This window comes from Hakea prostrata, unplaced genomic scaffold, assembly GCF_041222555.1.
Source record: "Hakea prostrata isolate BN-2017 unplaced genomic scaffold, UWA_Hpros_2 contig_254, whole genome shotgun sequence".
Lineage (NCBI taxonomy): Eukaryota > Viridiplantae > Streptophyta > Magnoliopsida > Proteales > Proteaceae > Hakea > Hakea prostrata.
In genome coordinates, this window is record NW_028291373.1 from 9,493 (window position 1) to 35,593 (window position 26,101).

At 38.4% G+C, this 26,101-nt stretch overlaps 1 protein-coding gene across 1 annotated transcript; it reads right to left on the reverse strand.

Annotated features, from left to right (window-relative positions):
• Positions 1-218: 218 nt before the first annotated feature.
• LOC148998606 (mitogen-activated protein kinase kinase kinase 20-like) lies at positions 219-6,371 on the reverse strand. The gene is made up of 5 exons (XM_089141836.1): positions 5,270-6,371; positions 1,064-1,155; positions 704-821; positions 538-606; positions 219-281 (listed from the first exon to the last, which is right to left on the reverse strand). Exons 1-5 carry the CDS (start codon positions 6,281-6,283, stop codon positions 219-221), a joined length of 1,356 nt encoding a protein of 451 aa, XP_088997962.1. The 5' UTR covers positions 6,284-6,371.
• Positions 6,372-26,101: the final 19,730 nt, after the last annotated feature.

Below are 26,101 nucleotides of genomic sequence, written 5' to 3' on the forward strand. Positions count from 1 at the left end.
TGAAAGAACTACTAATGATGGGGAAAAAATAAAATATCAAAAACCTGAAATGTTGAACAACTATATGGCACTAGGTTAGCATGCTTTAGGAGGCTATAGGCTCAACTAAAAAGAAGGAAACAGGCGAATGATGTATAACATATTAATAAACAAACAATGGTGCTGATTACTCACCTATTATTGTTGTACAATGGAACTGCTTCAAACAAATTTTCTTCTCACTTATGTTTTGGTTGTTTAACAATATCATAGAAATCCAACTGAGACCACAAGTCTGACAGCTGAAATCAAAATGGACTATGCCATAGAATTTCAGCAACATACGAAATTCAGATAAGGCAAGCAGGGTTTTTTTTTTTTTTTTTTTCAATCAAGGAGATCATGAAATGCAAAGTTTGTCTTTGAAGATGCATAGGTTTAGGAAAAGTGGAAACGTCATTAATTTCCAAAAATATGAAACATCGTATTCTCTATTAGTAAAATAAAAAAGCCCGAGTGAAGCTATTGTGTTCAACAAAACCAACCTGTACAACAGACTTTGGGAACAAATCCAATCACCTTTGCCAAAAAATCTGTACCCAAGCTAATCAGAAACCGAATGGAAAGCTATAAATTCAACACTTAAGCAAATAATAAAATAATGATTTCAACAGAAATATTATAAATCATATGTCATTACAGAAAACCCACTGGTAAATCTTACTTTCAGAGAGTCCAAAAGCAGAAGCTCCCCACTCAGTGAAAACTCAACTGCGTACGGCTCGATTCCAACCTTACTCCCATCGTTGTCTTCCTTTTCTTCTTCACCTTCACAGCGTCTCCTGAAATTAGGGTAAATGACAAAATTATCAAGAAGTGATGTGAATAATGTAAGCCAACAGCATTTTAGGACAGAATAATTGCACCATTTCGTGTTTCTTTTTTAAGAGCAGAACACTGGAACGAGAACCCAATCTACGGCTTCTTCTTCTTCAACCCACTTCTTCTTCTGCTGAAGCTTTAAGGTTTGCTTCTTCTTCAAGAACGGTATAACCTATCAAACTAGGAAATGCTCCTCCGCAACATGTTCTTCAACAACGCTGGAACCTCTGAAACTGGGAAATGCTCCTCTGCAACAACGCGGTTGAAAATTCGTCTTCGTCTTCTAATTCTCCTCTGCAACATGAAAAATGGAATTGGGGCTTTTGATTCTGAAATGAAACACGAGATGTAGAAAACAAACGCTTTTGTGATTCAAAATATTTTGAAATTCAAAATTTACCCGCGCATTGGTTTGAAATCATTTCGTATCGTATACAAATGTATTTTGTTAAAGGTATAAAACCAAAGTATGTACATTACGTTTTATAAAACGTATTTATAACATATAGTACAACTCAAAAGAGATAACCCAAACCGCCCAACTCGAACCGGTTTAGCGTCATTGGACCGACCCGTTCCCAAAAAGCTGCTTTTACAGGTTGGACGTCATTGTTTAGATTATTTTAATGGCAGAACAATGCGGGCCGTCCGATTAGATCGGACGGCTCGCTTGACGGTCCTGCGCATTAATTGCGCAGGACCTCAGCAAAATTGTCCTTCACCACTCTCTTTCTCCCCCACTTCGGCCTACCAAAAAATTAAAGTTTAATATATAAAAGTTAAATTTCATGTAATGTAAATCTCTTTTTTTTTGGGGAAGGAGAAATTTATTATTCAAAAGAAAACCACGCAGTACTTTACAAGAAAAAGCGTCAAAAAGTAAAAATAAATATAAAAAGGGAGGAGGGGTGTGAAGGTAAAGAAACAAGTCCTGAGATTTAGCAGCGTGCTTAGCCAATGTATCAGCTCTATCAGCTGCGAAGTTTGACTCTCCGTGGGCGTGTTGAAACTGCACTGATGACAAAATTGTTGCTAGTTCTTTTATGTCTCGAAGCGAAAAAAAGAGTTTTCAAGTTAGCATGTTTGAGGGCTGGTTGAGAAGGTGGACAAGTCTGAGATTATCACTTTCTATTAGAACATTTGAGAGGCCAAAATTGGACGCCCATTGTACAGCTATACACACAACCACAACTAGAGCTTCAGCAACAACACAATCCTGTGGTCCTACCCCTTGTCCAAATGAAAATACAAATTTCCCTTCATGATTGCGAGCAAGTCCTCCAATTCAAGAAATGTGTAAATCAGGAAAGCAGAACCATTCATATTAATCTTTATCCAACCTGGTGGGGGGCCTTTCAACAGATCAACATAGGGGATGTGGGTGATGGGGATGAGTTCATTGGTTGACATATATCTAGAATGGACTTCTATCCAACCTGGTGTAATAGGGGTCTATCAGAGAAGTGTAGGTGCCCTAAATAACCCAGGAGGTGATGAGGATGGAACATGTTGGGTTATGTTGTGGTGATTAAGAGAAGAGAATGGAGAGGAGATGCTAGAGTTGGGTTGAAAAAGGTGTGTAGGGATCCCAAGAGGGTAAGGTGAGCTTACTCCACACTAGACAAGTAAAGGAGCAAAAAATGAAGATGGGGTCTGAGGTTGCATTAACAGATCCATAGATTAAACAATAGTTTGGGAATGAGAAACCTCAGTTTGTGAGCAACAATGCGATAGGAAGTTTAGCAAGAAGAGACTTCCACAGGAAGTGGAGAATACAAAGAGGGAGAGGGAGGTGCCAAAATTTCAACCAATTGAAATTGGCAAGAGGAGATGTGGGGTGTGAAGAGTGGGCCATGGGGTGAGTGGCTGCATGATATGTTAATCTTACTGTAAAATGCTAGACGAAGTGTGCTTCCAAATAAATTATCAGCTGTTGGGACCAAGGGGAGTGGGATACTAAGAATTTTAAAATCAATGTGTGGTGGCCACCAAGAAATACCTTTTCTAGATCCCAAGAAGCAGAATGTTGGTGAATAAAATCTGCTACACATGTGGGGAGGTGTGCTGTTGGAAATGACCCTAGATCCAATGGTTGATCAGGCACCCAATAAGTCCATTGCCAATTTGCAAAAGAAGTCCTTCTCTAATGAGACCCTTGCTTGAATGATGGACTTCCAACCCCATGAAGCTGTTTGAAAAGTAGTGGCCTCCAAAAAGGTGGAATGTTTGAAGTATTTACCTTTCATTAAGTGACCCCATAAAGTGTTATTAGAAGTAAGTAACTCCCAAGCCTTCCGAGTCAGCAGAGCAATGTTAAAAGCATTCAAATTTTGAATATTGAGGCCGTCATTTTTGAGAGGTTTGCAAATAGTATCCCAACTTATTGTATGGAAATGGTGTTTATTTCCACTTGACCAAAAACAGAAATCCCTGAAGAGTTTCTCCGGATCACAAATGGCAATTTGAAGTAGGACATGAAGTGTGAGGGCATGGTTGTAAGTGTAGATTGTATGAGAACTGTTTTTCCTGCAGTAGTAAGCAGTTTCACCTTCCAATTTTGAAGTCAGTTATTGACTATTGTAATGAGGGTATCACAATGCTTTTTCTTCATCCGTCGATTTAATAGTGGGATGCCCAAGTAAATATCCAATTCTAATGTTGGGGTGATGTGAAAGTGGGTGGAGAGTTTCCTTTTCATGCTGGCAGAGGTGCTTGGGCTATAATGTGTATTCAACTGCTGACATTAGAAGTGACAATATTGCTCTACGAGTTTGTGAAAAACTCTTGCTTCTGACATAGTAGCTTGCTCGAAGAGAATTAGGTCATCCATAAAAGCTAAGTGAGACAATCGTTCCACACCATGTGACAGTTGTACACCCTTGAGTTTCTTTTTTTGAAGAGCAACTTTTAAATGAGAGGAGAGTACTTCGGTGCACAGTACAAAGATATATGAAGAGAGTGGATCGCCTTGGCGAAATCCATATAGTGCATGACCAAATCAATCCAGCTAGGTGGGAAAGCCATAGTGATGAAGAACTGCAGAAATGAAGCTCCATTCTAGATGATCATAAGCTTTACTCATGTCTAGTTTGACTGCCATAATGCCTTTCTTTTGAGATTGGATTTGTACATTAGCTCATGTGCAATGAGAATATTGTCATGAATGTCGCCCTTTGATGAAATCATTATGTTGGAAAGAGATAAGGTGTGGCAGAAGCTGCTTCAATCGATTTACCAAAACCTTCGAGATGATCATATATGCCCATGCTACAAAGGTTGATAGGATGGTAATCATTCATTGATTGTGGGTTGTCCAGCTTTGGGCTAAGTACAATAAAAATATGGTTCATAGACTATGTGAATGTACCATCAGTGAATAATTCTTTAACCATAGTAGTGATATCAGCCTAGGATGTTTGGTAGAATATACTAGGAAATTTATCAAGGCATGGGGACTTGAGACCATTGGGTCCAAAAACAGCTTGTTAGATTTCATCATCAGTGACTGGCTGAAGAAGAAAAGACCAGTCCTCTGCAGTGACTCTATTTTGTAGAATGGAAAAATAAGATTCATCTAAATTGAGGGTTACCTATTGACTAGAGTGTGAGGTAAAACCTTGTGAGATTGCATTTTGATGAGTAAGGCAGATCCCTCCTGGTGCAAGGATCGAATGGGGGGGGGGGGCCGCGGGGGGGCCCGCCCCCCCCCCCCCCCCCCCCCCCCCCCCCCCCCCCCCCCCCCCCCCCCCCCCCCCCCCCCCCCCCCCCCCCCCCCCCCCCCCCCCCCCCCCTGATTGTGAGATCAACGCTTCAAAGTAGATAAATGGAAGAACTTAGTGTTTCAATCTCTTGTAGGGAAGAGGGTACGGTGCCCAAGATGTATTTGTAGCATTGGACTATGTTGACGTGAAAGATGAAAACTCAAATATATGAGAGAAGAGAACAAACCTGGTATGGTATGACACAATACGAGCAGTATATTTCAATGACGCTACACGGTAAACATAACTTGAGAGGAAAAAATTCAATGATTAATGGAAGAAAAATTGAATCTGCAAAATGTATTGTATTAATGTATCAAACAATGAAAAACACAAAAAATTGTATAGATGTACAAAGCTAGCTATACATCTGAACCTCATGAACTTGACTGAACAAGAATTCCTGTAAGCACATAAATCTATATCCAAAGTTACAATCTCCCAAAACCACTACATCCAAAAGAAGCTAAATAATGTCTCAATCTCTACAGAAAACTTTCCACTGTACAAATCAAAATCCCTGTCGATAATTATATAGCTCTTGCTAAGGAGCAAGGCCTGATACTGTTTGTTCACACGTTCTGTTCAGGTATTAGGTATACCCGAATGTGTGGCATTCAATAACAAGAGGCTTTAAACCCTCTAACCCCAGAAGTAACTGAAGCTTCTGATGCTGGCTTCAACCTTTCATCATCAACAGAAGGCTTTGCAGACCCATTGATCCTCTTCCTCTTTCGACCTCCCATTGCAGATTCAACTCGAATGCTCTCTGTTTCTTTGGAATTCTCAGTATCCTCTGATACAAATGGGTGATTCAAAAGCATTAGGGCTGTCCATCTAAACATGCTATTTCTCACAAAACACCTTTTCAAGAAATCCTTCCCTTCCTTAGACATCTTACTCGGAGTCTCAGGCAATTGCTTACCAGATTTAATTACAGAAAGAAAATCATCAACACCCATATCAGATTTGCAATTCCAGGCAGGTTTTCCACTAATCATCTCGGTCAGTACACACCCAAGAGCCCAGATATCAGAGGCAGCTCCTTGTTCCTTCCCACTAGCACATTCCGGTGACATGTAAAGAGGGGTTCCTCTCAAACTCAAACTCATTCTCTGTTCTCTCCTGGTATTCTTGGCTGAGCCAAAATCAGCAATCTTTGCAACATAGTCGTCACAAATTGTGTGTGACGAACCAGACGAAGAACCCACGAGCAGAATATTTTGGGGTTTGATATCGCAATGAACGTAACCACGACTGTGAATATGGCTAAGACCTAGAAGAATCGAGCGGGTGTAGCGCCTAGCTTCCGCTTCAGATAATCCACCATTGGAGTTGTTAATTCGAGAAGCTAGGTTACCTCCAGAAGCGTATTCAAGCAATACATTATAGATTACCTCATGATTCGAATTCTCCCTAGTGATCTCGTCTCCGTAGCAGCGCAGAATGTGAGGACATTCTTCGAACTTGGTAAGTATCTCTCTTTCTTTCTGAAGTGTTTCAGAGCGAGAAGCCTCAGCCCATTTTACAGCCATTAATGGTGGAAGATGGCTTCGACACTTGGATTTCCGCTTCGTTTTGGCCAATGAAACAGTTCCGAAGCTCCCTCTGCCAATTGTTTCGCCTTTGATCCACATTCCTCCTCCACTCTGTGTCGCCATCTTGGAGTGATCAGATCAGAATGTTAGGGTTAGGGTTGTTAGGTTTAGAAATTCCTGACCCGAGACTCGAACAAAAAGCTGAGTAGAACTCTCGCTACGATTGAAATGTAAGAAAGAGCACTTGCGGAAGTGAATGCTAACCTAATTAATTTATATCTTAAAACAGCGGGAGCGAAGCGGCTGAACGAATAAGGAAAACGAACTCTTGCGATGTTTTTTTTTTCTTCTTCTTTTCTTACATAACATGAATCCCGATTTCCTGTTTCGGCGTTACAGGATTAAGATCAATCCAGACCGTTAAAATGCGGGAAAATTTCATGTTTAACTACTTATTGGTTTTCTTTTTGTAATTACTTAATGTTTTAATTAATAAAACTACCTAAAAATGAATTTACAAAACTTATTAAAATAGTGATTAACCTCCTTTTGGACACTTTTTTTTACCTTTAAAATTAACCACACCTAAGGGAAATATCACTATTTTGTCCAAAATGGAAATCACTATTTTTTCTTTCTCTTTGGACATTTTCAATCATATGTCAGTATAGTGAATTTTAAATTTTAGGGTAAAAATATACAGAGAGACAAAAAATCACCATTTTGGTTAGTTTTGTAAAAACAAACTTAGTTTTAGCTAATTTTGTTAAGTAAAAAGTTGAGTGACTACTTTTGTAAAGGAACGCTTAAAAGCAGCTAATCACGTAATTTTCCTTTAAAATGCCTATCATTAATCCTGTACAATCGCTTCCATATATAATACTAACATGAATCTTAAAAATGAAACTGCCAAGGGTTGATTCACTTGACTTGACAATGACTAACCCTTCTTGGTGGTATATATTATTGTTCCCTCCCCCACTTTTCCGAGTAAGTTAATGCAAAGCATCCTTTTGAGAAAAGATAAAATAAATTTCAAAATAAATTAGAATCCTCCACCCGTCCTAAAGGATCCCGACTCAAAATGCTAAATTCCAAGGGATTTGCCTAAGTTGGCAAAAGCAAATTTCTCATTACGATATCAAGAGTTTGTTCTAGCCTCTAATTTCCCACGAGTTCCATAGCTCACAATCAATGGCCACTTAGTTTCTTCAAATTCTGCCATTTCTGTTATATTGCTATGTTAGGGTCTAAGAACCGTCTAAAACCACTTAAACCGCACCGAACCGCACCGTCTAAAACCACACTCTACCATATGTTCAAAATTCGGTACGGTACGTACCGAAACCGAATTTCTTCCGTACGGTTCCGGTTTTAGGTACTCATACCGTTAGTATGTATCGAAACCATACCGAATTGGTACCATACCAAATTTAGGGATATAAATTGTAATTTTACAATTAAAACACTTCACCTTTACCCTATTCCTAATTCCCTATTTTAGTTTTTCATTTCATCATTTACTCATCTTCTTAGATTTACTTGTTTTGTCTTTATTAATTAAAAGCACAAACAAAAGAACACAACACAAACAAAGAACAACAAAAAGGGCAAAGTTCATTGTACCCGATTGACACCCAATTTTAGTCCGTTTAAATTCATTTGGGTTCAAAGTTGGACACAAACCGCGTTGACCACTTAGTCTGAAGTGCACCCCCTTGATTACATCTTCAAAGGGAGCTTTGTTGTCCATAAGGGTCGAACCCATGACCTCTCCATTGAGAAGTATTGGATCTGACCACTCTACCAACCCTGCATTGACAAGGCATTTATTCTTTCTTTGTGTTAATAGTGCCAATTCCTGTAGACCATCAAATTAGGCAATCTAGTAGACACAACAGGACTTCCAAGATCTATTTGACAAAGCCCTATGTCTAGAAGCCTTACTAGCTTTGAAGAAGCAAACAATTAGGATTTTAGAAAAGGACCTCACCACCACTACTACAATCCTTCTAAAGGACCAAATCCATCTAGGGCAAACTATGGAGCCCTTTTTTATTATCAACAATTCAAGTTAATGTTTTTACTGTCACGAAAAGGGTTACTTTGCCAAAGAGTGCTCTAAAAGAAAGGGAGTTACATTATTCATAGAAAAGGAGGTTGCTAGTCCCCCAACTGAAAGTAGGACCATAAAAGGAGTTCTAGGAGGCCGTTAAATGAACCTTGGGGGGGGGGGGGTGAAGAGGTTGCAATTAGTGGAATTGCCCAATTTTTTAGTTTGATTGCAAGTTTAAGATAATTTGAAAATTCAAATGAAATTAAACAATAACAAACAACCACAACACAAGAATTTATAGTGGTTCGATTTTACAAGTCTACATCCACTCCTCTCTTGTCCTCAAGAAAGACCACTAGTGATTCTCTTTCAATACAGTGGGTAGAAAATCAAACCCTTACAATATTTGTTCAAAATAGAACAAGAGCACCATCTTCAGTCTTTGTTCACGAGCAATAGCACCCAAAATCAATTCTAATCTACCTAGACTATAATTGAACAAATACAAGAGAAGGATGTTGCCTAATAAGAGGTGTGACACTTTACCTTTGTGTGAGTGTGATGCAATGAGAGTGTATGTTCACATGGAAATGAATGCACCACCAACGCCTTCAATCACTTCAAGCTTGGCTTTCACAAGTTTGTTTAACACCTTGGTATGTTCTTCAAGGTTGAGTGAGGATTAGAGGCAAAACATATTTGATTTCTTGTAATTTGAGAGTTTGAAGAGTTGTAGAGTGGTAATCACTCAATAGGTAAGGTTCAAGTTCTCAAATGGGGTTGGTTGGACTTATATGGATAGCATTCAATTGTTTTGCCCAACCTCCAACGGATAGAAATTTTTGTAAAATTTCAATCCAAACAGAGCTCCATCTGGGAAGTAGCCATTAAGGCATACTTTAAACGAGATGGACGTCCGAATGCATCAGAGACTTGATTGTGTTTTTGGTATTTCTAGCCAACTTTAAGCCTCATACCTTGTCCTTACATGTCCTAGGTTAGTCTAATGACATGATATGTGTAAATCGAGTGCAATTACATATGAGTGTACATGAAGTGACTTAAGTCCTAATTTGCTAAGTCTTCTTGTTTGAGGTTGAGTTGATGATCATTGATGTTCTTGAGTCTTCTTGCACTCCATCTTCATGCTCATCTTGACTTAGACTTCATGTCCATCTTGGCTCATCTTGGGCTTAGGCATTTGGCGTTAAACACAACTCAATATAGCCATTAGTAATTCATGTTTGTTATCATCAAAACAAATGGAGGCTGATGTGGCAATGCTGACTTGGCATTTCCCAACAGAGGCGTACTTAGATCATAATCCACACTTGATGTAATGTCTAAAATCCAAGTTATAGCAGCCATCAACCTCCACTCCTATTGCAACCTTATGGCTATTTCATCCTTGACCTACACTCACCCTCCTCTCTTGCAATCCATCCTTGGTAGCTAGAGACATGACAAACCTCATGTTAGAAGAGTTCCCTATGGAGTTATAAGTTTTTAATTTTTTTAATTTTTTGATTTTATGATAAAAAGGAAAACATAATTTAAAAACATTGACATATGGGAGTTTGTGGTTCCATACATACGAGACTACTATTGGGAAATCTCCCAAAATCCTAACCCGAAAATCTTTATTGTAGGTCCAAAAATCCGGAGTGCGGGTAAAAGGCAATTGTGGGCCAATCCTGATAGAGATCATTGGATTGGAGTCTGAACCAATGGAAGTAAATGGAGATGATGATGTGTTGGGAGTTTTGTCAGAGTTTGGAAGGAGATCTAACTCAGACGTTGACGGACTTGGTATATGGATCAAGTATACTATGATGACATGTGTAGAAAGTCCCAAAAATCAAGTAGGACCTTTCCATATTGTAGAATAGGAACTTGGGTAGAGCAAGGGCTTTCAGGGCCTTGGTTTTATCCTGGAACAAAAGTTCCAGCGGCTGGTTGACTGCCCTGGTCGCCCTAGGCGACCAATCTAGTTTCGTGAAAAAAGGGTTATTTTGAAATTTTGATTTTTGAAGCCCTATTTAATGTATTTTCATTTTAAACATGTCATTATGATTTGAAGCCGTCAGAGAACACTCCTCAATGGTGAAAGACAATGTGGAGAGCATCCGACATGGTTTCCAAATGGCAATTTTCTTTCTTTAAGGTTAGTATTCATTTTCTTTGTTCTAGTTCTCTTATATGATTGATTACTCCTACCGACCCAGCTCTGGTCCCTTGCTTTGGCTGATTGCTCTGGACCGACCAACCACACCCTACACTGTTGGTCCTTTGTTTCTCTTTTCACTGTCAGACCCCTAGGGTTATTTCTAACTTTGAACCAACATGTTAATAGGACTTTTTAGGAAGCGTGAACTTAGTCTTGACTCAACTTACAAAGTTTGCAAACAATAGCAAGGTGAGGATGTTCACTTGCACATAGCCATTGTTACTTTCTTGGTTGTTATATATGAAACTTGCTTATAATCTCACATGCTGCTGTTTTAGGATTTAGGAATGATGTTTATGACTTTGAAATTACAGAATATAAGTGATTAATGATGATGTTGATATATGGATCGACATGTGACTTTATGGACTTAGATTGATTTATGAATTGAAAATGTGATTGAACCTTCTTGCTGCTTGTGGAAATTGAATGTGTCACACCCCACTCACCAGTCTTGGTTACCCGCTAGACAACCCGTGGGTGCGATCTGTCACAGGATCCACAGTTTTACCCATCAATAATAATAAATGCAAATATAGATAAATCAAGAGCATGAGCAAGTTCAAATAATTAATCAAAGGATTACATGAGTCCAAATACACCAATAAAAGAATGAAAGAAAGAATCATTAATCAAAGAAATAACGAGTTCAGCGGAAGCAATCAAAATAAATTAAATGAGTTTTTTTCCAGTTTCTTTCTCTAAAGCTAAATAATGCACTTCATGAATAGCTAGAAAGGGAGTTCTCCAATTCTTCTCCATACGGTCCTCAAAATGTTTGGCAATCTGCCTCCTTCGGCCATCAATGGGTGCTATAAGCGTATTCCAAGCATCCGCAAGAGGCTTCATGCAAGCTATCTCCATTAGTGCAGATCTATCACCAAAATCATTCCCTGATTAGATCCATCCTTCATTCGAATGCAGGGATTCATTTTCGAATAGGATCCAATCAAGAACATTGAAAAGGGGATATAGCTAACAAGATTGGTAACCACCAACACAATGGGGATAGATCTACACCATTCAATAGCTAAAGAAAGAGAATGGGTGAATGGAGATTCATTTACCTCAACCAGATTAGCAAAAACAGAGGGGAATGATTCCATATCTCAATACGAACTTCGCTCACCTTCCAACACATCTCCATTGTCGCCTAACCATCCAAAATAGCAATCCCGAATATAATAATACGTTAATAGGGCAAGGGTTGCTATTTATAGAGAACATGGGCAAATTCCCGCAAGCAAGACTTGGCGGTCGCTTGGGGTGGTTGATTGGCCCAATCAACCTCCTTAAGCAACCGCCTTCTAGTACATTGTTGTACAAGGGTGCTTTGCTCAAGGGGTTGATTCCCAACCTCAACCTAACCCTAATCAACACATGGGGGAGGTCTTACCTTCATTCCGGACATCTCCAAAAACCTCTTGCCTTCTACCAGAGATCCAACTTCCCAGTAAGGCAGGTTCTTCATCAAGAGAATTCAGATCCATGGGTTCAAGGTATGGATCATGGACTTCTATCCGGACACTCCACAACATAACACGGCTTGACTTTCGAGATATCGAACCTGAAATACGGATTTCGGGTTAGAATTACGGGTGTTGTTACACTATCGATCATTGCACGCTGAATAATATTGTCTAGATCGATGTTGTGGCCTACATATAAAGAATAGGTCACGAAGGCTTGCATCACCATGATCCTGCTGTGGTGCCCTTCCTTGGGCATGATGTTCCTGCCAATATCGCGACAAAAAAAAAAAAAAAAAAAAAAAAAAAAAAGAACCCTAGTTGATGGAAACATGTGTGTGGCCTTACGGATATGGACACAACTCTCGTCATCCCACATCACAGAGCAAGTCCTACTAAGCTCGAAAGAATATAAGTAACTGTTGACCTCTATAATTGATGGAATCCACCAACACTGATTCGGTATATGAGGGACATTGAGTATACGAGCCAAGACCTTGGTTGAGAATCGGATGGGTGTTTCTTGTACCCACATGGTAATCACTTAGTCGCGATCCACCTCATCCATCATCCTCCGTCATGTATGTCAGGTTACTATACGTGACGAGCTCAGGGGTAGACTGATAGATTGTCATAAAGAAGATGGTTTCACCCTAGAGCCTAAAACCCCTCCTGAACACGGAAGTCTCTCATCTCATCCACAATAATGAGTTGACCGTACTCAATGGGATAATACTCGAAGAAGGTATGGAATAAATACTCGGTATCTTGAGTATCAAAGAGATCTGGACGCTCTATGCCGTGGTGTGGACCCGGAGCATAACCACGACCTCACATGGGTCCATGATTTCCTCCTCAATGTGCCATGTATGTAAATTTGTTGAAGACAAGAAAAGAGTTGCAATGGATTAGTAAAATTCAACAAGTCTATATATAGGCAAAAGAGGGTAGAATGGTGAATTTTTTGAAAAAAATACAAGTTACATGTAAAATGTGTGCTTGATGGTTTGGACAATGATTTGAAGTAAAATTAGTCAATTAAGAATGGTTTCTCACGACCATCTAATTTGAAAAGAAAAAAAAAAAAAAAAAAAAAAACAGCAAAGTGCATTTTTGGTAAAGGAGGCAAGATTGTGATTTTTGGGAAAAAGTTGCAAATATGACGCATGAATCATATGAAAAGATTGGAATCATGATTTGGAGTAAATAAGATGCAAAGAAGTAGTTTCAACCAAAATCTTTGTGCATTGGAGTTTTGTGAGATTGCATTATGATCTGTAAGGTAGATCCCTCCTTGGTGCAAGGGTCAAATGCAATTGCGAGATCGATGCTTCAAAGTAGATTAATGGAAGAATTTAGTGTTGTGATCTCCTGCTTTATACCATGATATTCTCAAGACTTCTAGGCCTGCATGACTTGCGTAGTGCAGCTAGTAGTTGTTTGTCTTCGATAAACCAGGGGCGGACCCATGAAGGGGCCGAGGGGGGCCATGGCCCCCCCAGAATTTTTAAATTTTTGTACAAATGCCCATAATTTTCTTGATTTTTCCACTTTTTTCTCTTCCCATATGTGAAATGTCCCTATTTGGCCCCCCCTCAAATATTGAGAATCATTTTTAAAGGTAAAATAATGGGTACAAATGTCATTCCTAATTTTAAAAACTATAATTCCCTATTTATTCTCCCCACTCTTCTCTCTCATCTTTTCTTCCTATTTATTCTCTTCTGTTTATAAACGTGGTTAAATGAAATTTTTTAAAAAACATCTTATTAGATATTCAAAAATCAAAATGTCATTTATAATAAGAAACTAATTCTTCAATCCCTATTTATTATCCTCTATCTCCTCTCTCCTCTCCTCTTTTCTTCTTCAATCCCTATTTATTCTCTTCTATCTCCTCTCTCCTCTTTTCTTTCTATTTATTCTCTCTCCTTTTTATAAGCGGAAAAAAAATCTACTCCACAATTAAGTACTCTTTCTCTTTCTTAATTTATTTATCGTTTTTCTTTTTCTCCTTTTTTGTTATTCTTTTTATTTAATTTTATGTTATATGTTTCTTTATTTCTTCTGTAAATTTTGTTATTTGATTTTGTATTGTGAATAAAATGTCTATGGTTAGTAAGTAACTAATTGCCATTGGTTTGCATCTCTTACCTAAAAGAAAATTTTGGTTTACATTTCTTACCAAAGAAAATTTCTGCTTGCATTTAACTTTTTAGGGTTGAAGTCATTTGTATATATTTTTTTTCTATATTGTTGCTTTAATTTTACCTGTATTTGGTCGGAAAAAATTTCATTATTAATAAAAAAAAAATTAAAAATATGTATGTGCCCCACAAAATATATTTGGGTCTATTATTTAATATAATAAAATAATTTAGAAGTAGGACCTCAAATGAGTCTTATAAGGGCCCATCTAATATGTGTGCCAAAAAAACATTAGTACTTCCCTAACGGGAAGGTTATCTCGCTTTCATTCTTCGGCCCCCCCCAATATTACATCCTGGGTCCGCCCCTGCGATAAACCATGCTTCATCTCGTGAAAGTTGTTTTACATTGGAGTGATGGGTTAATTGCTTGCAGAGAAGCTGCTTAGTTTGCTCAAGATTCTCTATCACCAATTGCGATTCCAGTCTCTCAATTTAGGGACAAAGGCCTACAAATTGAAGGCGACTGTAGGAGATGGTGAAATATGCGAGCAAGATGACCAATTCTCTGCTATCAGTGGTGCATTAGTTTCCTCTTGGACCGAAAAATGCAATTTTGCTGAGGTCCTGCGTAATTAATGCGCAGGACCGTCAAGCGAGCCGTCCGATCTAATCGGACGGCCCGCATTGTTCTTCCATTAAAATAATGTAAACAACTTGTAAAAGCAGCTTTTTGGGAACGGGTCGGTCCAATGACGCTAAACCGGTTCGAGTTTCTCTTTTGAGTTGTACTATATGTTATAAATACGTTTTATAAAACACAACGTACATACAATTGTTTTATACCTTTAACAAAATACATTTGTATACGATACGAAATGATTTCAAACCCATGCGCGGGTAAATTTTGAATTTCAAAATATTTTGAATCACAAAAGCGTTTGTTTTCTACATCTCGTGTTTCATTTCAAAATCAAAAGCCCCAAATCCATTTTTCATGTTGCAGAGGAGAATTAGAACACGAAGACGAATTTTCATGGTTACAGCGTTGTTGAAGAAGAAGTTGCAGAGGAGCATTTCCCAGTTTGAGAGGTTCCAGCGTTGTTGAAGAAGAAGTTGCGGAGGAGCATTTCCCAGTTTGATAGGTTATAGCGTTCTTGAAGAAGAAGAAGCAAACCTTAAAGCTTTAGCAGAAGAAGAAGTAGGTTGAAGTAGTGGCTTGAAGAAGAAGAAGCCGTAGTTTGGGTTCTCGTTCCGAGGTTCTGCTCTTAAAGAAGAAACACAAAATGGTGCCATTATTCTCTCCTAAAATGCTCTTGGTTTACATTATTCACATCACTTCTTGCTAATTTTGTCATTTACCCTAATTTCAGGAGACGCTGTGAAGGTGAAGAAGAAAAGGAAGACAACGATGGGAGTAAGGTTGGAATTGAGCCGTACGCGGTTGAGTTTTCACCGAGTGGGGAGCTTCTGCTTTTGGACTCTGTGAAAGTAAGATTTACTGGTGGGTTTTCTGTAATGACATCTGATTTATAATATTTCTGTTGAAATCATTATTTTATTATTTGCTTAAGTGTTGAATTTATAGCTTTCCATTCGGTTTCTGATTAGCTTGGGTACAGATTTTTTGGCAAAGGTGATTGGATTTGTTCCCAAAGTCTGTTGTACAGGTTGGTTTTGTTGAACACAATAGCTTCACTCGGGCTTTTTTATTTTACTAATAGAGAATACGATGTTTCATATTTTTGGAAATTAATGACGTTTCCATTTTTCCTAAGCCTATGCATCTTCAAAGACAAACTTTGCATTTCATGATATCCTTGATTCAAAAAAAAAAAAAAAAAAAAAACCCTGCTTGCCTTATCTGAATTTCGTATGCTGCTCAAATTCTATGGCATAGTCCATTTTGATTTCATCTCTCAGACTTGTGCTCTCAGTTGGATTTCTATGATATTGTTAAACAACCAAAACATAAGTGAGAAGAAGATTTGTTTGAAGCAGTTCCATTGTACAACAATAAGAGGTGAGTAATCAGCACCATTGTTTGTTTATTAATATGTTATACATCATTCGCCTGTTTCCTTCTTTTTAGTTGAGCCTATAACCTCCTAAAGCATGCTAACCTAGTGCCATATACTTGTTCAACATTTAAGGTTTTTGATATTTTATTTTTTCCCCATCATTAGTAGTTCTTTCAATGGTGATAGTAGTTGGTTGTAAGTAGAAAGCATTATCTCTATTCTCAATGTCATGGTTATATGCATAGTTTGTATAAACTTTCTGGAAGTAGTGGACACGAAACAATATGGTTGGTTGTAGGTTTGTCCTCTTGGTGGTAAAGAGTGTAATTCCGAGACATGCTCTTCCTCCTAGATATGTATTAAAATCTGAAATGCAAGTTTTGTTAGAGGAAGAGGGTGAGGGAGAGGTGTGAGAAGATATCGATTGAGGAAGAGATTAGAGAATCAAGTAGATGGAATATTATTTCTGCCACTAGTTCTACTATTCTATCCTATAATTTGGATTTTAGTAAAGTAGTTCCAAGTAGTGTGATATTCTGGTAGTAGTGTTCAAAACTATGGTTGAGCACTCCCTCTTTGAAACCTTACATTATTTTGGTGTTTTTTGTAAGCTCCAAGGGCTCGAGTCATGTGAATGAAAAGTTGAAATGCGCTCTCAGATTATAAGCCTGACATTGTACTTTGAAACTGGAATTTGATTTCTACTTTCAGATAAAATATGTTGGAGAATAGTGGGATAATACTTCTGTTGCTGTGGCTATTTGCTTTATCATGCGTGCAGTATTATCTGACAGAAGCTTCACTCTTTTTATAATTGAAATATTTATCGGTTTTAATTTGTTGGTTTCCTATGACATGTTTTTTTGCATTTAATATGGTGCTGTTTTAGCATTGGCTTATTAAAACATTTCGTCCATGTTTAAATTAAATGGTTTCGTGCACAGTCAGGAGATAATGTTGTTATAATAATTGGAGCTTTATGTTAAATCCAAAGCTGGTCAGGCCTATGTGGTTGTAGGGGCCATTCAATATGATATATATAATTGTTTGTACAGACTTGTGGTGGGGAATGATTTTTGAATTAAAAATATAAGTTCCTATAAGCATGTAAGGATTAGTATTTTGTGACTTGTGGTGGGGAACAAAGGCATTATATTATCTGTATCATTGCACTGATTTAAGAGTATTGGTTGAAGACTTTCGATGATGTTTGGCAGTTTGTATTGTTTGATCATATTTGTTTTGTTTTGTTTTGTTTTGACATAGTTGATCATCAAACTTTGACTTAAGAAAGGGGTTAGTATTGTAAATCTCCATATTTGAGTCACCGTTGTGCTTGATGAGTTGTCAATTTGGTGCAGTTGTGTTATCCTTGTTTAAATCATGGGCGGATGCAATTGTGAAGAGCAGTCTTCCATGTTAATGGAGTAACCCACTCCATTATGCTATTGCGGGAAAGGCAGGATGTTGCTGCTGACTTCAAACACAACAAAAAATCCTAGTTGCAGATTTTATAGGTGCCCAAATGGTGAAAAGCATCCACATTCTTTTATTTGGGTAGATAAGATGTATGGTAGTGAAGCAGCAGCAACGTACGTACATTCTAGAGCTTCAACTTCGTATGACAGTGTGAATAGTAAGAAGGAAGTGAGATCGCCAATAATTTATGACGACCCACTAGGCAATCAGCTGAATTTAGGTGCTGCATGCCGAGCCCCTACTCATCAACTGCACAATCAGACAGTGTTGGCCCGAATCACAATGTTGTATCATATAGTATTGTTCTTATGTGTTTGGGTTTTTTTAGTTTCTTGTTATGTACTTTATTCAGCAAACATGTAAATGCCGTACTTTTGTGTTAATACTGTAAGCTAGACAAGAGGACCAATTGCAAGAGGACAATGGTCAAGTGGTTGGGTATTACATATTTATTGTTATGTAGTGTATCCAATTTTAGTGTCATTTGGCTCATTCTGCTTGTTTGTTGATTCCTTTATTTGGCTGTTCCTTACGGTATGGAAGCTTACGAACATTGAGAGGATACAGACTAATGGCTAATGATAGTCATCATATAACACTAATGGGTCCAACTGATAGTGAGGTTGCAGATGATTTATTTTGTTCGATCGACCTTGTGACAGCAAGAGTGAGCTGTAGTTCAGGTGACTTTAGGAGCTTAGGCAACCTCATTCTTGGAAGGTCTTATTGCATAATCTAGTATTGTTATGTGTTTGTGTTATTTTGCTTTCTTGTGGTGAGAAGAATTCTTTGAGATCCCTCTGCAGTCACCTTTACCATGCTTTTGTACCCCAGCAAGAAAAGTCCTGTGCTCCTGCTCTGTCCATGGAACTCCTAACCACCCATAACCCCCAACAAGAAAAGAATTAAAATAGAAAAAAATTTCCATGACATAGACAGATAACTGTTTGAGGAAGATGAGTTTAGGAAGATGGCAATCCTTTCATGAGACCTATAGTGTACACATTTACTATTCACTCATATGCTCAGTCAATTTGAGCAACCAACCACTGTAATGCTCACTGAAATTTTAAAATGAAGACTTACATTCATTGTGACCAAGGAAACATATGTCCCTCATTGTTTTATTCAAACTAGTACCACCATCCATATACAAATTCAATGTGCCATTAAAAAAATGTGAAGTATAGTCCCTCATGTATGAGCGCAACATTCTATTCCTGACCAACCGCACATGCTCGGAACGCTGACAACATTCTATTCCAATCATCAATGGTGGGCCTTGTAAGCCACCTACTTCCTATATAACCAAACAACAAATATGTAAGAATCACTCTTAAATAAAAATATATGAGCAATACAGAAAGAGATCCGTACATACATTTAGCTTAGTTAATCAATGATCAGCACCCTGACCAATATGCACTAAATTTTGGGAGGAAGGTACATGCTATATAATCCAACAACAAATAGGTAAGAATAACTTTGAAATATAAATAAATGAGCAATACAAAAAGAGATCCCTACTTTCATTTACCTTAGTTGAGGAATGATCAGTAGTTACACCATTTTGTCTTGAATTTTGGGAGGAATGTACATCTTTGTATAATTCAACAACAAACATGCCTAAGATCAATTGTGAAATGAGGTAAAATAGATGTACAATACAAAAAGGTGTGTTAATGCATTTACCTGAGTTGACCATGTATTAAAACCCTCAAACGTTGACAAATAATCAGACTCTGGCAAGGTTATGTCAATGGAGCCCTGTCCTTCCACTAGCCTGACAGACCTCTTCTTTTGTGTTTTTTCATGCTAGGGCTTCATTCTTTTTCCTGATCCCCTTTTGTGAGACTCTTTTGGTTTTAACTGTAAATTTCGGTAGTCTTCACCATTTTCTTCCGAGGGATGCTGAGTAGGTTGCACAACGTCTACATCTTCGAGCTCTTTGAGAATCCCATTTACATGCTTACATAGTATGTTATATCCAACTTCCGTTTCACAGGCTTGGTTAATGACTTTCAAACATGTCGGAGTAATCAGCCTACTTCGCTGTAAGCAACTTAATTTCCCATTAACGTCATTCATTGCCTCCCCTTCTCTTCCTGTTCTGACAACTGGTGTTAATTCTCGGACTGATCTTATCCATCTCATCAAAAAATATTTGTTCAGGATGCACATGAGTTGGTGAAAATTGAGCACCCTTAAGATATGGACACAAAGGATCCCAACAGTCTCAAATTTCTTACAACTACATGTTAGGCTTTCTTCTACTGTATTATGCAATACTGTGTATGCCTTACCTAAATAGGAATCAGTCACATCTGCCTTCAAAATCACATATTCAACAAAATTACTTGACACATTCTGGCTGTTGATACCGTGACTATCCACCAATTCAAACTCGATCAAAATTTTTTTGAATATAGTTGGAGTATATAAACTGGTAAGCTTGAATCAACATAGGTTTAAACCTATGTGCACCTCCAAGAACCTCATTTCGTGCATCAAATTCTTTTTTCATTTCATTTGCACGGTTTGCCTCCACAACATCCTTGAAATGTCTCATAGACCTTACAAGATCTAGTTTACATCCAAGACATTGTTTCAAATCAGCATTCAAACTTTCAGCCAAGCTGTGTGCTCCTCACACCTAGTGTGAAACAGTCCTTCATGTAACAACAAGCCCATTTATTCCTTATTTCATATGTTCTATCTAGCCAAGCGAGTGTTTACAACCCCATGATTTTCTCTTAAATTCCTCCATGCAAATTCAAATTCCTCAACTTCGTATAATTGTAGATGCATTTGTACAAAATTCTGGAGAATTGTGACTTCTCACTCATCAAATATCCATGGTGTTTCTTTGCATTTTGCCGGAGATGCCAAGTGCACAATGCATGGACTGTATTGGGTGCAACCTCGGTTAGTGCCCTTGACATTGCGGCGTCTGGTCGGTGAAAATTGTCTTTGGCTTCTTGTCACCATTAACTCCAAAAGAAAGTTTGAAATAACCATTGAAATGACTCGGTTGTCTCATCATAAAGCAAGGCAGCTCCAAAGATAACCATAGTCCTATGATGATTAAATCCCACAAACACGACCAACGGTCTATTTTCTTTGTTTGTGCGAGAAAGTAGTATCAAACACAACTACATCACCAAATAGTTGATAATCACATTGCATCTGTGGATCAGCCCAAAATACATTTGTCAACTTATCCTCATTGTCCATCTGTCCGAGAATACACAAATGCGGGGTTTAAATTTCGTTGATTGTCTAGATATAACATCAAGCTCCCGGCATCCCCAAATGCCAAATCACGTTGCCGTTTGCTATTCAAAAAATTTTGCAAGTCTTTCTTTGTGAAACCTAGATTTTCATTGCCCCACGCTTGCAAACCCATCAAATTATATGTCAATCTCGGTCCCCAATCCGAGTTACATACGCCATTTCTATTTATGTGGCTTGGGTAGTTGATATTGCACTTTGGGAGCGCAACAAATGTGCAACTTCTTCAATCTGAAGAGCATGGTTGTGTTCCTCACAAAATTTATCTACTAGTAATCGTCCATCATTATCTCTTTTGACAATCAACCTTGCTAAACAACCAGTTCTAGTCTCGGGACATTGTCCTTTGACTTCTACTTGTTTCTCTCTTCGATGTCCTTCTTTACTACACACGTAACACCGTTGCACGATGATACTCTTATCTATAGTGCACACTGTGCAAATAATTTTTCCTAATGCTGAACCCAATCATACGCGCATACTTGTTATAACGAGTCATATGCTTGTTCAAAAGATGTAAATTCCATGCCTATTCGAGGTGTCACATCGGCATCCATGTCCACCAATGTTGTGAGTTCACTATAAAGACACATTTACAAAACTTAGTTATGAAAAACAGTTAACATTATTCAAATTCAAAGATGAAGCCAACAAACATTATGAGATGTCAAAAATTTAACACCAACTTCCCATCGCATCGGACACATTTGTAATCAAATCGATGAGATAAGTTGGAACCCTGGCATCCGATCACACATTGATCTAGTAGTATATAGGCCTGAACATTTTGACAGCCGTGTCTTACAAGAAGCTGAAACAAGTTGTCCCATTCTCTTTGAATAAGCCTTTTCTGTTCCAATATAATCTCTCGATTCCAGGTTTTTTATACGACTCATACCAAATACGTGTTTCAAATGATCTCCTTCTTGCTTTCTATAACAAATCAAAATCTCATGTTGATCTTGTTCTTGTCAAATGTGAAGTATAGTCGCTCATGTTTACAACATGAATGCGGCGAGTTATAAACATTTGATTCAAAACAATTTACAAAAAAAAATATAGAAGAAAAAAAATTTCCAAACCTTAAACACAAACAACCGGAAAGAGGGAACAGCCTCGGAAAAGAAACGTTTTCACAATGCGAGATACTCGTTAGAGGAAAAAGCGGGGAAAAAAAGGGATCGGACTCACCAAATGCACCACTTGAATGGATATCAGGTGAAGGACCTTAGTTGCACTATTGCTGTTTGCTTCAAATGTTGAGGGCAAATGGAATATTCAGATTCGGCTGTACAGGGGTACTTGAAGAATAGTAAGGGAGAAGCGTCGGAGGCGAAAATTTATCACAGACTTATTTGCATCGAAGTTTCATCCAAATCGAGAGTGACAGCTGAGAAACCAGAGAGGTTCAACGAAGCTGTTTTGCGTCAACGAAGCACAAATAGACTCGGCTAACCAAAAAACCTAGAGATTTAATCGATTCAAGAGACAAAGAGAAATCAGAGCTTGAATAGGGACAGAGAACGAAAAAGTTTGAGGTTTCGCGCCTTTTTGGGTTCGCGCCTTTTTGTTCCATTATGTATTTCTTCATTACGAGTCTGGATCAAGTGGTCCCAGTGGTGAAATTTTTTTTTTTCATATTTTCCGAATTATTGTTTTTCACCGTGTGCCCCACGGATGTTTGTGGTGAGGAAGCGTCGGGGGAGCACTTTGTGCACCCCGTCGGGGTCGCTGATCCGTACTCTTCCGAGGCCTGGTCATGCTTTTCGTAGCTGACCGGGCGTCATCCGTTCCGCGTGGGTTGTCCCGAGCATTCCATGTGTCGAGGCTGAAGTAGCCAGGCTTCGATGCCTAATAATGCTTTCCGAATGTGATTAACAAAAGTTATTATGCAGATTGAAGATTATAAATTTGCGGATAAGCTAGTCAGCCAATTACTAAATGACAAAAGCTTTGATCAAAGAAACACGAAGACAATCTTATAAAAGATACAAAATTCAATGTTCATTTTCTCAAAATAAGGAGATAGATTGACCAATACATCAGAAAAAGAGTGACTTAAACAAAAAATAAGAGTTCCTTAAAGTATTCTTTCCAAAACATGATTGACATCGGATATGTGGGTCGGCGGGAGAGTCGTCATCCTTGGTTGAACTTGGCGTGTCTCCATCTTGAGAATCTTTATCTTCATATTCTTCTTCACTTTCTTCATTATCCCCTTGATTCATCGAGTCGGGATATTTGAGATTTCTAAGGTCAAAGAACTTCCGGGAGGGAGAATCCCCGAAGGAAGCATCTTGAAGTCAACAATTTGGACAAATTTTATGAATTTCGGAGAAGATCGATCGGAACAAACCTTCACCATATTTTTGCGAGAATCCAAGAAAAGTTGGATTATCTCCGGCTTCTTCAATTGCTGATGTAACGGTACTCGAGAACAACTTCATGTTCATATTCAATTCTTTTCTTTTCTAATTCAAAATTTTTCCTCTCTGTTGTATTTCTTCAACCATAACAGTCTTCTCCTTAACGATCTCATCCAATTCCAATTTCAAATTTTCCTTCTCTTTAGAAACCAAATCTAAAGACACTCCGAGATTATCCTTCTCCTTAGAAGTCTCACAGGTCAATCCCAATTGGTTTTTCGACGGTCTAAATCGGATTTTTCCTTTGGCTGAATCAAAGGCTTTCTGGAGACATTGATGTTGTTGCTCCAAATCGGACTTAAATTTATCAATCTTTGGAAATTTTCAGAATCTCATTTCTTTCTTTCTCAAACTGTTTAGACCAACTAATGGCCCTTGCTAATTTTTCTCTCAGTTCATCCCTCTCAAGCGTAGCAAGTCGGCCCTTTCCGGACCATCGTTCTTCAACATTTCAATCTGAAGAAGTTCATCCTTATGATTTAGAACTGATGCCCTTAAATTTGACACTTCTTCCTGCGAGATCGGTGCATAGATCGGAACAGATTTCATAATCACTATGTAAACCATCTATATCGGAACATAGTTCCATTTCTCTGAAATGAGCAGCCTCTAAATTTCTTTCTGATGATTTCAAGCTTTTTCTCGGTTCTTCTACCTCATCAATCAATTCAAGCTGCCGCTTTATGAATTTGTCATTTTCCAAAAGAAAGAACCTTCTCTCTTTCCAACACTTGAGAAAAGGCATTAAAGGCGGCACCAAAACATCTGCATTCAAAGTGATGAGCAGTTAACAAAAACTAGATAATAAAAGATGAAAAAAAAAACCCTTTCTCTTGAATCAATGAACTTTGAATAAGAGAAATGGAAATTCATTCCTTACCCCCAGGCATGTGAGTACGACAGGGATCGGTCATCTTTGGATGTCTCTCTTTTATCTCGAGGAATTCTGCCTTTTGTTCCCCATTCACGTGCTACTTCCCAGTTCCGGTTAGCGGTGTGATTTTCCTTCAAATTCCAAAGCCGGGTTAAAGTGATCCCTGAATCACCATCGGTGTGGGCATCATCTAACGCCCCGGTACCAATCGGATGAGGATTGGCGGGTTCAATTACTTCATGGGGGTTAACATCAACAACGGCATCACTAGAAGGAACTTGTAAGTCAACAACTTGAGCCACAATATTTACACGCTCTGTTGACCATTGGGAGGATCAATGGCATAACTAAAAAAGGGGAGCAGCATCTTAAGAATCTTTATCGGGGACATTTGGGACAATCTCTTCAACAACATCGGGACAACGTTGATATCTGGAATAACATTTTCAATAACGGGACGGTAAAAATTAAATTTGGAACACACGGATGATCACCAAGTTACGTGTCATTGTCAGAGAACATCCATCGGGATATTTTGTTCATTTTCATCTTCATGATGGGGAACAGAACTATTCTCACCAAACAATTGATCAGCCATTTGATCAATGATATTACCTCAGACATGTGTACCAATTTCGTGAGCCATTGTCTTCATGTGATCAATAAAGTAAGTAGAAAAGTCCTCACTGGTTTTTCGAAGCTTATTTGTATTTTCGAGGGGCAACGGTAATATCATGGGGAAGACGAGGTGACATGGGGGCGATAAACGCCTCATCCCCAAGAAGAATTTTCGGGATCAATGGCTTCTTCAACAACTTTTTCACTTGAATTTTCTTTCTCAATGGAGTGGTGTCTCGGGGATACTTCAATTGGGGGAGAAACAGAGGATATTTTTCTCTTGCCTTTTTTGGCGGTATGTAACTCTTTAGCAGATGAAGGACCCATGGAGCGAAGTCGACTTCTCAAAGGTCCTCGCTATTTGAATCGGAGTTTCAGTAGGGACAACTTTGACAAACACAATATCGGAATTATCGGCATCTTCATTTCTTTCTACAGATCCGGCTCCTGCCGATCGGATGGAATTTCTCTTTACAACATCTTTTTGGGCATTTTGGTTTTCTTCTTTGAAGTTTTCTTAACATCTGCTTTCTCTTCTTCCCCGACTTCCTTGACTTGGATTGAGGTTTCTTTTCGGTTTTGTTTTCTTCTGAAATGCACCTTTGGAGTTCAGAAACATTAGAACCCGTATACCTCTGTTTCTAATGAAAAACCAAATGTAGAAAGTAGCAAAACAAATATTATTTTATATTAAAAAAAATTACAATTCTCAAAATAATTTCATTGTATACGTGTAGAAGACCATAGTTGGTGGACTGCCAGCTCAGTTCTTAGATCGACGCATCACTTGGTTCTCCATGGGAATTAAATCCCAAGTCTCTTGGCTCATACTCATTTAGTTGGAAAGACGCTTATTCAAGGGAAGAAGAGACCTCAGAGATTGCAAGCACACCAATGGGAACGATAGTTAGGAGTGGGAATGGCTTGGGAAATACTTTTCTCTCCATTGTTTGTTGTCATGAGGGATGGAGGAACCTGTGAGAATTCGGGTTTGGTCCAACCTACTTTCATGAAATATGTGATACTATGGCAGAGTATGTAAACCCTCTCTCACGGAAACTTTCGGAGTATGATATTTTCACGAAGAGTTCTATAGGGAGACGCGCGATTGCTACGAATAAAAATAAAAAAGGCTAAACCAATCTCCAAGCTTTTTGGAGTAAGTTGACAAGGACGGAGATATGGTAGTAGTCAAAGTTGACTAAACTATGGGAACCAAAGGAACTCTAAGACCGTGACCAAGATGGTCAAGGTAAACAATAACTGGGAAGCATCATATGGACGTTCGAGGGTTCGAACCCATACCTTAGCATCGGAGGGAAAGAGATAATCT

Bases quoted from the DNA above. Each gene is read 5' to 3' on its own strand.
- LOC148998606 (XM_089141836.1), bottom strand. From the start codon at position 6,283: ATGGCGACACAGAGTGGAGGAGGAATGTGGATCAAAGGCGAAACAATT. The intron at 607-703 runs GTAAGATTTACC...TTGAATTTATAG, and splicing joins TGCTTTTGGACTCTCTGAAA to CTTTCCATTCGGTTTCTGAT. The intron at 282-537 runs GTCTGTTGTACA...TTTTGATTTCAG, and splicing joins TGATTGGATTTGTTCCCAAA to CTGTCAGACTTGTGGTCTCA.